The sequence below is a fragment of the Schistocerca americana genome, chromosome 1 (genome assembly GCF_021461395.2).
Source record: "Schistocerca americana isolate TAMUIC-IGC-003095 chromosome 1, iqSchAmer2.1, whole genome shotgun sequence".
Classification (NCBI taxonomy): Eukaryota; Metazoa; Arthropoda; class Insecta; order Orthoptera; family Acrididae; genus Schistocerca; species Schistocerca americana.
Window position 1 is genome coordinate 1157002986 of NC_060119.1, and position 17402 is coordinate 1157020387.

Below are 17402 nucleotides of genomic sequence, written 5' to 3' on the forward strand. Positions count from 1 at the left end.
TAAACTTCTTTTTCATGGATACAACAAATTTTAATGACATTTAGACCCTCCTAATATAATTCGATTCTTATAGTATTCACTGATATATTTAATCAACTGCAGAAACCACATGGTTAATATGTTTGACATTTCATAGTAGACAATCGTTTTGGAATTGGATGACAGTTATCCATTTAATAATAAACATTCAACATCTGCAAAAATAACAAAAGGAACTTTAGGATAAACTTAAAGTTTTTAAGGTTTATGTACTGACCATTTTTTATTTAGCTCTATTTTGACCGGCTTAACAATTACACAATTTTGAGTAAGTATCTAAATATTCTATATTATTAAAGTATTAATACCTATGACAAATTTTGATCCATTATATTTCGAGAGCTGTGTTACAATCTGTTGATCAAAATCTTTTATTCAACAGTTGTACGAATTATTTCCCTTTTTAAAATATAATAAATAAATATAAGTTCCATTTATTGTGTATGTTGTTTATAATGATATAATTGATATTTTATGCCAAATTAAAAAATGCTAATAGGTGAATTAACTTTTGTCACAAATCTTCGAATATCATCACTTATGTGTGGTAACTCAAAATCTTTAATTTTTCACCAATAACGAATCTACTGTTTTATATTCAGTAACCTTTTGTGGATTTTCATTATTTTTATTTTCGAAATGAAGTACTGGCAATTTTGTAGACTACTTAAAATGTTTCTGATCATAATTTTTACATTAGTACATGCACATTTGTTCTTTTATTTTCCTTGTTACTTAATATAAGATGACTACCTTTATTCTATTTAATGTCTATCCAGAATCATAAATTTTAAAACATATCCTTTTTTAATATCTTGTTCCCTTTTTCTGATTTTTTTAACTTTATGTTTTTCTGTAGGAAGTACATAATTTTTTAGTTTGATGACAAAATTCATTAGTTGTCTGCAGTTTATATATACAACATAAATTAAAATTTATTTTCAAACTGTTACATAACTTAAAATTTTGTCATGCAGTTGTCATAATAATTGGCTTTCCAGCATTCTAGAAATGGTTAGTCTCAAATGACAGTAAAAGATTTTTGAAATTTTCGGTTTGTTATCTTTTTTTGTTTCCACAAAACAAAATTGGTGAAGAAAGTAAATATTCACATAATGGATTTGTTCATGATTTTAAAAAACTCTATTATCGTTTTCAATCTTAGAATAAGGCAATAATTACCAAATTAGCCTTTGTTTCTTTTTTCTTATTAAGTGTTAAACATACAATTAAATTATGTTTATTTTTAATATATGATGTCCACAAAATTTTTCTAATTTACAATAATTCCAAAGTACATTTACAGTTAAGTTACTTTTAAGAAATATACCAACTGTTTGAGTCCTTTATATTTTAGTATAGAAATCCCTTCCTCAAGAAACTGAAACAGATATTCATCAATTCGTTTATTATATCACATTGGCAAAATAATTTTAAAATCATTATTAAGCCCCAAAGAAATAAATTATATTTGTCATATCTACTACTTATATGTTCACAGGTAGTAGTAATTACAAAATATTTATTTCTAGATCACAAATTCTTTTAAACAAATTACATACACTCTTTATTTGCATACTCATTTATAATGAAAAAACGTCATTTCTTTAAAAAATAAAAACTGATTGATTTTTTTTGAAAACAACTTGTATTGTGAATGCAGTGTCCAGAACTCCTCTAGATTTTACTTTAATATGTCCTTCTTCAAATTAATTAAATCATAACCATTAATTACTTTATTGTATTTGTTTGACAAAATAATTTTAAATTTGTTATCAAGTTACAAACAAATTTTTCACCACATCTCGTATTTAAATACTGTTTTTGTAAGAAGTAATATTGTATTTAAAACTTAATTCAAGCTTACTAATATTTTAAAGAAAATGTAATTGCTAGTACAGTTGAAAGACTTAACGAAATACCGAAATCATTGAATAATAAATTGTTCTGTATTTTTTACCAATAACCACAACTTTGTGAAGAAGAAAAGTATATCCAAAATAGTGAGTTTTTTGTTCATTTCCACTCATAAATGTAAATTCAATTGTTTGAATGTTCATATTCACAGGTTATGTACATTAGTATATTCCACTATAAGATTAGTATTTTAATGATGTCGTTCTATGGATTCAAGGTCAATGTCAATATCATTGCACAACAGCACCTACTGATAAATGTGCCAGTGGCTCTAGTTGTCGCTATAAACTAAAGATAATGGATGAGTGTGACTTGAGGAGATGTGTAGGATGCCTTGTGAACACAAGCATGAGCTGTACCATCAGATCAGTTTGTTTGAAATAAGGTGAATTATTGACATAAGAGAATTTCATGCTTCTATCCGGGAAATTGCTCCTCATGTGAAACAAAGTGCTTCAGCAGTGCAACAGGTATGAGCAGAATGATTCACGGAGAGCTATATTACATGACGAGATGTCAGATTGCACCACCCAAACCCTCCCCCCCCCCCCCCCAATAAGATCGACACATCATACAAATAGCATAGCAGGACAGATCTGCATCCTCCACAGCTCTGGTCCAACTGTGGAACAGTTATTATGGCATGTGTTATGTGGGTAGATGCCAATAGTGTGTGGAATATGTCGAGACACCACAGGGGACTTAAATGGCATCAGGCAGTTTTTTCAGATAAAGGCAGATTCTGTTTGCTTAATAATGATGGCAGCATTTCGGTTTACTGTACACAGGAAGAGCAGCATTGCAGCGACCGCATTCACACAAGACACACAATAGCAGTTCAAGGCATCATGACATGGGGTGCCATTGAGTACAATCACAAATCACAGTTAGTGCATGTCCAGGGCACTGTGACCAGTGTAACCTATGTGAATGACATCCTACAACCTGTCACCATAACCATTTTTGCACAATATCAGTGATGCCATTTTTCAGCAAGACAATGCATCACTAGATGTTGCTGAGTGTACACCCGCCTTCTTGGTGTCACAGGATGTCAGCCTTTTCCTCTGGCCCATCAGATCATAAGACTTGTCGAAAATCGAAATTGTGTTGGATGTGGTGGAACAAAGGTACGGTGCTGTGACCCACTGCCAACATCAAAGATGAACTTTGGAAACAGATGAATGCAGCATGGACAACTATACAACAGGATGCCATTCACACCTTATATGTACTGATGCAATCATGCAACAAATTATTAGGGTTGTGCCTGCTACACAACAAGACACATGTTGAACCAATGTGACTGAAATACTAATTATTTTTGCAGAACTTACTAATGTACATGTCCTGTGCATATGAACATCCTATCTCTCATTGTTCAACGTGTTCTGTTTTTTTTCTGAACACAAGTGTATTTACTTCATTCTTGTTTAGTAATATTATTATTGAACTGTGTATAAATATTTATACTTTCAGTCTTCATGGAAGGATAGTTTAATTGTATTTCTAAAATTGGTTAATAAGAGGATCATAACTATTTACTGTATTTTTTGAAGAAACTAATCTTCTACTGACAAAAGTAGTCCAAATTTTCCTAAAACGAAAAATTATACTAGTGTTTTCTTAATTTGTTTAATTACCTTTTGTATTATTTGATCCAATTCATGTTTATTAATTTTTGTATCAATATTTGATTCTTAAGGCGATTTTATTTTTTTTATTTCTTAAAATTTGTTTTGGTTTTTAATTCTAATGAATCTGTTGTCAATTTTTAAAATTCTGAATATAATTCTGAAATAATTTTTGGTTCTGATTCATTATTAAATTTTTATTGCAATTCATTTTTCAGTTTTTCTAATTATTCACCATTTATTTCGCAGCTATCAAAGCAGCCTTTAGAATGTCCCTTGCCTCCAAAAATGTCCATTTATTACATTTCAAATATATTGAAATTTATAATTATGTAGTAACAGTTTTCACATAAACAAACAGAAAAGACCACAAATAAATTCTTCAAAAGTTTATATGCTATTAATATTATAATATTAATTAGTGCCAAAAGTTAATAAATTGCTATGTAAATTTCTGCCAAGTGGATCAAACACAATTCCTGTATTATTTGTTTTGTAATAACAAATCTATAGAGCACTGACATTATCAGAAATATGTGAATGTAATGTTTCAGATTCATGTATCTTAAAAATGTATACTAAATGTTCAATTTTTAATTCCTTAGCAAGGTTTCTTAAAACAAAATTTGATAAAGGTTCATAATTTTATTAATTTTTGTTTCTTTTAGTCAGTTGCTTTCTTTTCCATTGCTAAATCACTTCTTTTTTGTTTTTTACAACTTTTTTGGTTTTTTACCACTTATTCTTTTTGCTACTGTACTGGCAGCAGCTAAATGTGTTAATGCAGCTACTCATCCAGAACATGTCGGAATACCAAATGTTATAAGTCAATTTCCAGCAATATTTTCATCTTTCTTTCTTTCTTTTTTGAGTATCAGTTACAAAATTATCAATATTATTTAATTCTTCTGTATTTTATTTAATTTTCTTTGCTTTGGGTCTAGTTTTAGCACTTCAAAGTAAAGTATAAGCAATCGATAAGCTGTTCCATAAAATATGGAGGGTGCAGCCGCATAAATTCGACTTCTTCTTCTAATATTTCGGCTCAACATCATCCTGCCATATTCAGGGTGAGCCTAGGTGACTGACAGTCCAGCACTTGCTCCATCCTTTAAATGCCACAGACCACAAAACTGTACATGTGGCCCAGATACACAAGGCGCCAGAGACACTGATGGGAAAGGGGTGACATATGCATCGAATTAGATCTATGGCTGCACACTTGATCCACATGGTGATATCGATGTATCGCAGAGGGCTGCACTGTCACGCCATCATTGTGAGGTTATTACAGGAATTGCCAGATTCCATGATCTTCCCAAGCTGAAGCCACCATCCCTACTAATTAAACTGGTCGCCAACCGTACTTCAATTGCTTCTTTCACTATTGAGTCACAGAAAGATGAAGTTCACGCTAAAATTTCGACGTTATCATACACTATAGAGTGCCCGTTGTCTATACAGTGCTCTGCCACTGCAGATTTATTAGCCTGTAAGAGCTGGGTGCTTTGTGCATCTCTCCTGGATTGTACATGTCGTCTGTTCAATGTATGAACGCCTGCACTCATAGAGAATCTTGAAATCCTAGGCTTCTGAAGCACCAAATGGTCTTTAACGGAACCCAGGAGTGCTGCTGTCTTCGGTGAATGGCGAAAAATGACTTTCGCTTTGTGTTCACTGAGGATCCGTCCTATTTATGACGATAGGTTTCCCAAGTATGGCAGAAAAGCCTTGGATTTTAACTTTATAAAACCTATTGTTGGTTTCATTTGTAGTGCCTTACATATCTGCTGTGGAGGGTACCTGTTGGCCTCATAAACATTTCTCACGTGTAGAAGCGCATACACCAGACTGATCTCTACAGCAATGATGTCTGCTCTGAGTACCAGGGTTCTAAGCACACTCATCATCTGCAAAGGATGGTGGCAGCTATTTGCATATAAATATAAATGGATATGGATCTGTTTTCGATACACTGCAAGTCTCAAAGTGTCATCATCTAGCCACAGATCTAATTCCATGCACATATCTTATCTCTTTGCCATAGATCAACGTCTCTGGTGCTTTGTGCATCTATGGCACAAGTGCTGGAGCGTCAGTCACCTTGCCTAACTCTGAAGAAGGCTGGACGATATTCAGCCCAAATATTAGAAGAAAAAGTCGAATTTATGTGGCTGAATGACCCAAATTTTATTGAACAGCTTAATGATTGGTCGTACTTTACTTTAAAGTACTAAAACTAAACCTAAAGCAAAGAAAATTAAACGTAATAACGAGATTAAAATTTATAAATACATTTCTAAAACATCTGTGAGAGTAGCAGCATTGAAATCATTCAAATTATCAGCTCTATCATTTATAGTTATTTCTTAGAATTGAAATTGGTTAAGAATAGGAGCAAATAAAAGAAAAGAGTTTTATAAATAATTGGAGCGCCAAATATTAGTTCTGGTTTAAAAGGAGCAGAAAAACCTTTTTCACATCGAGAAAAATTGTTTTATATTGTAAAGATTCGATGAGATGAATTAAAATTAATAAACATTACTTCAAAAGGAATTATATTTTGGCAAATTGTTAGAACAGTGTTTCATTATTTGGCATAATTTGATTATTAAAACCTAAAAATCTTCCAATTTAACCTTTTATATCTGCATACAATTTAACATCATTTTCAACAATAAATTTATTTTAAATTTTATCTTCTTTAATATGTATATTAGGTTTTTAGTCTTATTAATTTTTCTTTATTTTTAAACAATATTGACCAACAGGAATTTCTATTGTTTCAACATCACAATATAATTTATAATGTATTGGTACAGTAGTTTCAGGTAATAATGTTGTTTGGAAAGCTGTCAAAGCAACTTTTATATAATTATAAATTAATGGAATTATGTGACTCATTAATTATTATTAAATTAATATTAAAATAAACAAAATGCAGTCAAAACTGCTGTAGCTATCACAATAATCAAGAAATTGGTTGGGTGCCACAAATGTGCATTTGTGAGAAATCATTTTAAAAGACAGGGTTAGCGTTTACCAAAGTCAAATCAGTGTGCTGTAATTGTACCAAGTGAATGTGAAAAAACTACATGAACTATTGACAATCATATTTTAGTGCCAGGACAGTTAAACTGAGATAAAGTATATCATTATTTATTCATTCTAAAAGTTAGATCAGTCAAAAATTTCAGAATTTGTTAAAAAGTGTAAAATATTTAAGAAAATAATTTTTACTTTAATAAGGAAAATGAAGAGATTATAGCATCAGATAATGTGAAGGTAATTCAGTTGTTTTATTTTATAGTTAAAAAACAAGATAATGTTAGAGAATATTTTACTATAGGAAGATATAAAGGAATAAATAGTGTTATTTAGCTGAAACAAATTCATAAAAACAGAATAATTAGTGAGAAATGTTTTGCATTTTTAAACATTATTGGACAGGATGATAAAAAACTAAAACATATTTATCATGGGTTTGTTGAGGGCAGAATTAAATTTTTTCACTTTAAAGAAATGTGCAGTAAATGATGCAATGATGATAAATTTGGAGTTATTACAAAAGATACAAAAGATATGAAAATTTAGTTGATAATGAGAAATACAGAAATAATGTTCAAATTTATAAAAATGTAGAAAGCTTCGCAAAATATTTAAAAACATTAAAAACATAAAAACATAGAAAATTGAGGAGCGTAACAAAACGAATTAAAATGTTAAAATATATAAAAACGTTCAAATATACAAAAATGTTAAAAACTTATAAAAACACATCAATAGCTATAAAATGTGTAAAATGCGCTGAAGGATCTAAAAACATTAAGAAAGTACCAAGATTCATAAAAATAAAAATGTATTAAACAACATTACAAATATGTAAAAACATGTAAAACATATGAAGCTATTATAAAAGATATAAACAAAATTGAAACATAACTATTCTTTAGAAACCAATATACATTTTAAAAGCTAAAATATTAATTTTGTTATGCTTCTTACATGTTTGCAAAATGCGATCACCTTAAAGGGCTTACTATGTATTTTGTGTATGATTGAGAAGTTGTTATAAGAGCTAGATGAAACAGATGGATAAGGGAACAATTAAAAGAAGAATTTTAAATTGTAGAAAACCACCTAGAAAGGAACATGAGAAATAAGATCAACCCCTCATTGATATAATAGAAGATACATTAGGTAAAACTTAAAACCAATTGAAGATACAACATAATGGTGTACCATGAATTAAAGAATACGAAACTCCCCAGCATGATATAGATTAAGAGAAACAGAAATACAGGATTTATTAAATAAGTATGAAGTAGAGGTTAAAGATAGAAAAAAGTGAGAACAACTCTCAAATGTGAAAAAAGTAGATGTACGTGAAAAATGCTGGAATATGTCAACAGTAGCGAATATACGATTTTGGGATTGGCACATTTACATTTGTTGGTAAAATACCTGTAACATTCGATTCTGATAAATTAGCAGTTGGTGATAACCATATAAAGTAACAGATGGATTAATGAAACTTTTAACTGAAAAACAGATTACTATCTATGATATCAATAAAGAATTTGATACTGTTGATATATCAAATTAAGTATATTATATCACTCAGGAGAATTATATTCTGATTATAATAGAAATAAAATAAAATCGAGTAAAGGTAAAGAATATAAATATTTGATGAAAGAAATTCTCTATGTATATATTTCAAAAAAAAATTTCCAGTAATTTTAAATTCTAGTGAAGATGAAATAATAGGTAAGAATATATGGTAAAACCAATTAAATACATTTGGATGAATGATGTTGGAGATTTGATTGCTATATAAGCAATTATTCATGGAGGAATATTAGCTGGAAACAACAACTATTGCAAAGAAAAATTTGGAATAACAAAAATGTTAACATTTAATTTAGTGATTTTGTTATTAATAATCCAAAAGCTATGACTTATGTAATGAGATGTTTTAATACCAACTTATTTAACCAGATTTTTGAATAATTTACCTCCCACATTTTGGAAATGACAAAAATATGGAAAAGTGCTCATTAATACTATAATTAATAAATTACTTTTGAAATGTGTCTTCCTGGTTATAATCTTTGTGGTCCAAGAATCACATTAGACATAATGTTATCTAGAGCTGATTAAGGAATCATTCCTTTAGGTGAAGCTTGTGAAAAATATAATATTGCATATAGAGACAATAAAGATCTAGAAAAGAAACATGAAGTAAGTATAGAACTTCAGTTAACTGCAAAAGAAAGAACACATGCTGAATATGCCTCATTTGGTGAAAAATTAGCAGCAACAGAGGAATATTGTCTGAAAAACTAAAATTAGGATAGGCCTAGATGATAATGGTTGGGGATTAGCACTTAACTCACAAGGTGAGTTTCCTGTAATGTATACTACTAGGTGATGTACTTTATCCATCAGAAGTATCTGGCGGTTTTTAAAGATATTATGTGGAAAGGAGATTTAACTGTCAATTTTCAGCTGGCCATGGTGGACGAGTGTATCAAGGTGCTTCAGTCCAAAACTGCGCTACTGCTACGGTCACAGGTTCGAAGCCTGTGTTGGGCATGGATGTGTGTGATGTCTTTAGGTTAGTTAGGTTTATGTAGTTCTAAGTTCTAGGGGACTGGTGACCTCAGATGTTAAGTCCCATAGTGCTCAGAGGAATTTGAACCATTTGCCAATTTTCCTTAAGCTCTAGTGCTGGAAAAATTTTGAGATGGGCCAATAAAAATTATACTGGAGTTGAATTAAAAGTTTCATTACCAAAAGAAGGAAACACTGAAAATATGGAAATTAGAATCTCTATCATCAAATATGAACATGATTATCAACTAGAATTAGTATAAGAAAGACTAAAAACTCCTAAATACCAATATCTTTCTTTGAATTACAAACTACAGAAATTGCTAGATTGAATAATAATAGTAACTTCGAGTGTGTGTGTGTGTGTTTGAGGTTTACGGGCGCTAAACAGCGGGGTTATCAGCGCTCAAGTAACTTCGAATTAGATGTAACAAATCATTATAATTGAACAACATTTGATACATCTTATTGTCTTTTTTTTTCAAATAAAAAGAAAAAATAATCAATTGGTTGAATTTCTTCAGTAAGTTGATCAAGTTAAACTGCAAGATATTTATTTTAAAAATGGAAGAAATATAATTTTTCCACTAGAAATGTGGAACTTAGATCCACGAAACAATTCTTCAAAAGCTTATGAATCATTTTATGATTTCAAATTTCTAACAGAATTAAAAGGGGGTACTCATATAAGTCCATATAATTTCATTATGGATTATGATATTTGTGTTGTAATACAGAATGTTTGAAAGAGAACTCCATAGTTTTAATGTGTACTATTCTAGTTGCTGGTGTTTGATTCATCACCTCTCTAAGTTTGGCTCTGCTGCAGTTGGCAGATCTGCTTAACCTTGAGACAATACCAGTGCTGGTTTTCTCCTCTATTCCCTCAGTACAGTCAAGGTGGGTGTGCAGTGCAGTGCAGGGCAACTCAGCAACAATGTGTACTCCGAAATAGAAAGTGCAGTATGTTATTTGGCTCATGAAAACTGTGTCAGTTTCAAAAGAGCAATGTAATTTTAGATACTAGCATGTTGGTGAACCACCAACAGTAAAACTATCCATCATTGGCGAAATTATTTCAAGGAAGCCAGTAGTGTTTTAAAAGCAAAAATCGCCAGGTAGACCAAGAACTTTTGAAGATGTTGTTGAACAGATCCGTTTTCGTGTTTTGGAGCCCAAGGAAGTCATTGGCCAAGCAAAGTCTACAATTTGGAGTGCCTAAAGGTACTGTGTATGATGTTGTGCGTAAAAGACATAAGTTTGGTGTGAGAAGTGGAATAATGTCTCAACATGTGTAGGGCAACAAATGGATCCCACGTTAGCGTATACTAACAATAAATAAAACTTGAAGGAATTTCCTTTCGTTAAGTGTACTCATTGATGTAATTTTTCATTAATTTCCCCTATTACATTCATATTTAAAACTAAGGAGTTCTTTTTCAAACAACCTGTATTACTCAAAGGACAAATATGGGTACAAATCGAGAAACAAAAGTGAAATTAACTGCTTCTTTCATGATAGAATTCCTTAAGCTACTTGAAATTTCACACTAACTTTTTTTTATGGAAAAAATAATTTAACTTACACTATTCGACAGAAAATGTTAATTCAGAATTTTTAAAATATTTATATTTTTTGTTTATTGAATTAGAGATGTTTAAAAATAATATTAAAACAAAAATATAATCTTTTAATATTCTTTATTCATTGTTAAACTCTTTGAATGTATCATCATAAATAAAATAAATTGTATGTTCAATACATATTTTTATATGATATTTCACAAATTCTTTTAATGTTGTAGAAAAGAGAAATTTAACTTTTCTATTTCTTCCTACATTTCTGACAAATCTTAATTGTAACCATAAAATTCAAATTCATGTATATTTTCACCATCAATTCCTTTGATATTAACGATAATATTATTATGTTCTACAGTGCTCAAATGCTCTATAATTAAAGATGCTTTAAAACAATATTTGCAAATATATCATTTAACTTTTCCTCTCTTGGCTTATTATTTCTTGCAACTAAAATATTTTTCTGAAATTTAAATTCATCAAAAGCAAAGATCATAATTCTAAATTAGATTTCTTGAAACTGCAAAAATTATTTTGTTAGAATTTATAAGGAAAAATTTTATTTGATTGTTAAAATGAAAAATGAAAAAGGACTAGATTTTAAAAATAAAAATGTATTTGATTTTTAAAAACGAAAAATGAAAACTATTAGATTTTAAAAGTTAAAAATTATAGATTTGTTGTGACCATAGAAAATTTTAATTTTTATTCTTGCTTTTGTGACCATAATAAGAGTCCAGCTCCATAGGCAAACAGCCAGCCAACATTAAGAAATAGTCCACCAGGATGTAGGGACAAGATAAGCAGTGGAGGCTGCCAAGTATGGCTTGTTGGTCAAATAACTTAGTGTTTGACTTCCTGCCAGAGGAAGCATCATGACTCAAACTTGGGCAATCGAAGACGCAAACACCAGGACAATAATACAGCAAGAGAGAGTGTCAGTCACGTGCAGAAAAGACTTGTGTGGAACCAAATTAAGTTATGTGCAGCTAGAAACGAAAGTGCCATGTGGAACTGAATTCATTCTTGCACAATCCATCCAATTAGAGACGAGAGTGTCATGTGGAACCCTAGGCATTCTTGTGCAATCCAATCACTTAGAAATGAAAGGGTCGTGTGAAACAAATTAACTCATGTGCACCCAAGTACATAAGAAACGAAATAAAAGGCCAGCCAGTTGAATAGCTAGAAGCAGAGATTCAGATGCAGATTCAGAGCCAGTGCTGGCAGTTTGGAGATACTGCAGCGGGACGCCAGTGGGGCAGAGTAGGCCCATAGCAACTGATACAGCTGATAAAGACTTCAACTATGAGAAGACGGTGATACACTCTGGGTGACACTCAGGAACTGCAGGTCAAGTAGGATTTTTAGAGTTTCATTGGAATAGTGTTGAACAGAGGTTGTCAGTTTTTGTCTCAATTACCTAGAGAGATTTCAGTGGTAACCAAGAACAAGTGATTGCTTTGTACTTGTTTCTTATATGTTCCGGCGATTAGCTTTGAAGTAGCAAGTCCAAATAAATAGACTGAATCTTACTAAGGGGTTTATGGTCCAACACCTCACATAAGTATATGTGAGAATAAACTTGATAGAAACCAAGCAATCTTTTCGGCCTATTGCAATTCTGTAACCTATTTTCAGGAAACTGATTTGCTTCAAATCAAGGAGATTCTCTCCCTCTCATCTCTGATATAAAGGTTGATAGCTATTTATAACCAACCCATTGTCGTTAACGTCCCGATTGCGCTACGCAGTTTGCACTTACTTCATTCTGGTATAGTGAGGCTGTGCCAGGATGTGACAGATTTAAAAAATAAAAAAATTGTTAGTTTTTTAAATCTAAAAAAGCTATTAGGTTTTTAAAAATGAATATTAAAAAATTTATTAGATTTAAAAAAACGAGTTTGCATATTTAATATTTAGTCTCAAAAAAAGGTTTTTTTGTTTGGGACTGTTTTTAATGTTTATGTTCTGTTAAAATTATCAGTTTTAATTGACATATTTATTGATGTAATGAATAAAATAGATAAATATTTGCACATTTTTGAATAAAAAGGTTTATCTGTTGGAGCCAGGTAAAATGAGAGCCACACACATATAGTGTGCTGAAGGTCTCATTTCATTTCCGCTTTCACTCATCGCTGCTGATTCTGTGTAAAACATAGATGCATCTGATATCAATGATCCTTGCATTCTGATTTTCTTTCTGCCCCTTTCAGCTTCAACTTACATAATATTCAGCCTCAATTTACATAATATATATCTGTTGTGTTTGTTCTTTCATACATGTTGTAACAAAAACATTTAATATTCCTCTTGTGTTGTTCTTGCCAAACTACTGTATCATTGGTTGCTGAAGTGTGCTACTGTCGTTTATCCTATCTGCAAAATGAGAATTTCAGAATCAAGTAACGTCAGTCTGAATAGTTAAATTTCTTCATGAACAGTGCTAGTGCTTGGTATAATTTTGCGTAATTAGGCTGGTGACCATTGTGTTTTATGTAATTGCAGTTTACATATAAATAATAGAATCTTGGTTCAAATTCATTTAGTTCTGCTACTACTTCCTCTCAACAGCAAGGTTTCGAGAAACGAAAACATTCTGATACCTTTCCATCAAGCATGAGTACAGTCAAATTAAAATCCTTTCACAGGAGTAACATTATCAGTCTATTGCTAACAACATAGTAGTTTATACCTTCTCTCCGCGTTTTCCTGCTATCGCCCAATGACAATATTTTCCTGAAGACAACACCATTGTCAGTGGATAATCTGATATCAGTGCTGGCTCTCTCTAATAAATTCCTTCCAAATACCGAGATCACTAACGGTCCTATTACGCCTCTTTGCACTGCACACTTTTCTGCTGAACATTCGGCACCCAGTATATAGAGCTGGGTTTTATTAGTGAAATATTTCTAGAAACAAAATCTTATCTAAGAAGATGTGAGACTGATTGTATCTTGGTAGTTAGTTGGAATGTGGCTCAACGTCGAAAGACTTTCTTAATCCAAGCTGCTAGTATGCATACACCCTTTGCAAGAAGAATACAGCTCAAGCTGAGGAACCACATCCTCAAGTGACAGTTTAAGCGTGGAAAGTTTTTGTCTCTATAGGAAGTTGATTTCAGAAATTACAATATAGAAAGAGGGGTCTTACCCAATGTTTTCCCCAGCCGATGGTCGTGACGTTGGCATTGTCTGGAACCTCCTCATCCTTTTCCGGCAGCTGTATTGGCGCCACTGTGACGCTGTCAATTGGGAAAGCTGGGGATACCTGCAAAGGCATGAACATTTCTGACGGCTGTGGAAGTAGAGTAGATATAAAATTAAGGCTTGCAATGGCAAGGAAAACCCTCTGAAAAAGAAAAATATTCTGACATGTAACATAAATCTATGTTGTGAAGATAAGACTGTGGAAATAAATGTCTATATGCTATACTTGTGTATAGCTATATACTATAATATACGACAGACTATTTGTATACACTGTAATCCATCACAGTTTGTGTATCTTTTATAATTGTCAGAAACTTAAAGGGTTTTAAAGTATTTACTCTTCTTTTATTACTCGTTTATCTTTAAAATCATTTGTATCTGTCTCAGTTCTAAAATGTTTAACAAAATTTTACTGTGGTATTCAGTGAGAGCGAGAATCTAGAATGTGTATCGATAGGTAGCGGTTTTCGATACAACAAAGAGTGGTCGGCAGTTATGCGTGGGTTGGTTGTCGACGCGTACGCCGGTATGGATAGCGAGTTTATAACACCAACATACAGCTTTTTTACCCTTCGCTATGGACTGGATAAGTAGTGGATAAACTGTATTCAAATGTTACTTCTCTAAGACTGATCCTGATTTAGGTTTTGTGTGATTTCCCCAAATCGCTTAAGGGAAAGGCCGGAATGGTTCCTTCGAAATGGCATGGCCGCTTTCCTTCTCCATCCTTCCCTAATCCGAGCTTCTGCTCCGTCTTTAACAACTTCAGTGTCGACGGACGTTTAACACTAATCTCCTCCTCTTCCCTGTATTGATCTTCCACGCAATGGTATAGAGAGTAAGACGCAGGAGTAGTGCAGAGACACGTTTATTGTCAGGATGATTTTCGAAACACATCGCGAACTGCCGGGACAAAATTCCGAAGTGTCGGTGTGGCTTTTATCGTGATCTGAGATATTGCGGAGAAATGTGAAAGCAATGAGTTTAGAAAGACAGTTTTACAGTGTGATCTAATATCAGCATTGAGCACATACAGTATTATGATCTGTGTACCAGTGACAACATGATTCTTATTGGGTAACACTCAGTTTACAAGTTCCCTGCAAACTCGACATCATTATGAGCTAATTCTCTTAGGACACTTCTTGTCGAACAAGATTCTCTTCAATTAAATTATATTAGCCATCAATCTGAGGTTCTACTTCATTTCACTACAGCAAAATGTACCAACACCCATGTTCTGAAAACTATGTTTGTCTACTAGAGTGGCTACCCACCCATTTTAATTGCAGTCCAACTTGTGAAACTAGTTTTCAGAATTAGTTTTCAAGAGTTCCAAAAATTAACTTAACTTGTTGGGACACCTTAATGAACGATTTTTCACAAATACTTTAAACGGATTCAATGCTCGCTGGCTCCAGCTTGTTTTTTGCTACTCGTTTCATATTCAGGGTTGAACACGTATCAGAAAATGTATTTGGTACAGCTTTTCAGTAAGTTTCGGAATCAATTCTTGCAAACACTTTAATCTCTCACTAATCCACAGTGTAGTCCACAAGAATGCAGATCTTAACAAGTTTATAATCAATGTAACTTCGGTGTTAACGTACTCTTCAGTAACCTCTCTAATCGAGGCAAATGTTATTGTTTTGAACGTCGCATCATGTGTTGTGAACTGAGCGATTCGGAAAATCGATTGACAGCCTTTATCGTCTTCGTTACAGGGTTTGACGTCAAAATGACGCCAGGTTTTCACGAAGTCTTGTGAGATGAGGGTTACTCGTTCTTATCATGAACCAGTGTATCAGGTAGAAGAATAAAAGCAATATTGTAAAAGGACAGATTAATTCAGTGAAATGATTTCAATATTGAGTATATATTCCGAACTGTATACAGTATACAAAAGCTACTACTTTCGAACAGTGGTTACAACTGCTGTTACTCTCTGCGCCGGCGCCAAAAATTTCATTTTTCAGTACAGTTTCGAATCAGCTCGACACATAGCCCATAGGAAGGCCACTTGCAATAGTGGCCAAAACGTCGGACAGTTTTGTATATTGACAATGCGGTAAACAGCTCAGAAGAATTTTATTGACAGATTACATTTGTTTCGCATCGTTGACCACCAATGCTTCCACAAAAAAGAAGACGATATCTATCTTTTACTGTACCTTCATACTACTGTCTTCAAGAGCAAACTCACAGCGACGTTCCAGCACATATAGGCACCATTTCTCTCACAGCTAAGTTTCTTTCTCTGAACATTGTAATGATTAGACAAATCTCCTCTCGCAGTTATGTTGTTTAATGATTTATTACATGAACCTTAACTTGGCTTTGATGAGTTCATATGCTGATTTTCTTGGTTTTCATATTGTTGTAGTCCATCTCACATTGCTTTGTGACACATTTATTTAAATAATTTTCCCATAATTTCAAGCACTGAACTAAAACGAAAGTCGCTGTACAGTGCTTTACCACAGAAATATGTCAATGCAAATGGTATCTGTTTTCGTTAAATTCCTTTATCAATTGCATGCATTACACTTTGTTGACTTCCTACACTATTACGAAATGTTCTGAAACTTCCTGTCTCTGCTGGTCTTGGGGCATTGGTCTTTCGCGAGCAAGTGCTTTCTTTACTCACTGAGTTTCATATCTGCGCCGGCCGAAGTGGCCGTGCGGTTATAGGCGCTGCAGTCTGGAACCGCAAGACCGCTACGGTCGCAGGTTCGAATCCTGCCTTGGGCATGGATGTTTGTGATGTCCTTAGGTTAGTTAGGTTTAACTAGTTCTAAGTTCTAGGGGACTAACGACCTCAGCAGTTGAGTCCCATAGTGCTCAGAGCCATTTGAACCATTTTGAGCCATATCTGCGCACACTTCACTGCAGAGTGAAAATTTCGTTCTGGAAACATCCCGCCGGCTATTACTAAGCCGTTTCTTCACAATATCCTTGCTAGTCTCGTAAGTTTCGCAGGTGAGCTTCTGTGAAGTTGGGATTGCAGGAGATGAAATACTGGCGGAAGTACAGCTGTTCTGAAGGGTGGCGAGTCGTTCTTGGGTGCTCAGTCAGTAGAGTACTTGCCCGCGAAAGGCAAAGGTCCCGAGTTCGGGTCTTGGCCCAGCACACGATTTTAATCTCCCAGGAAGTTTCATATCAGCACACATTCCACTGAAGCGTGAAAAATTTATTCTAGAAGATATGTTCTATTAATTTTTTTGTTTTTTGTCTTCTTATATGTAACCTGGTATTGGCAGTGTCGATATGTGTTGCACTCTCTTGGGTACGTTTAGTCAGATTTTCCAGTGGATTACGCAATATTTGAAGTGCTACTGACATGTTCTCGTCGTAAAGTGGGCGCCATTAGGCCAGTTAGGGTCGACCAAATACACCA

General features: G+C 33.0%; 1 protein-coding gene across 1 annotated transcript in view; it reads right to left on the bottom strand.

The window, feature by feature from the left end:
* LOC124597599 (mite allergen Der f 3-like) overlaps positions 1-17402 on the bottom strand; it is a 112944-nt gene that overhangs the window by 26233 nt on the left and 69309 nt on the right. The window contains exon 5 of the mRNA XM_047135947.1: positions 13947-14063. Coding sequence (XP_046991903.1) covers positions 13947-14063 — 117 coding nt within the window. The remainder of the gene's footprint in view (positions 1-13946; positions 14064-17402) is intronic.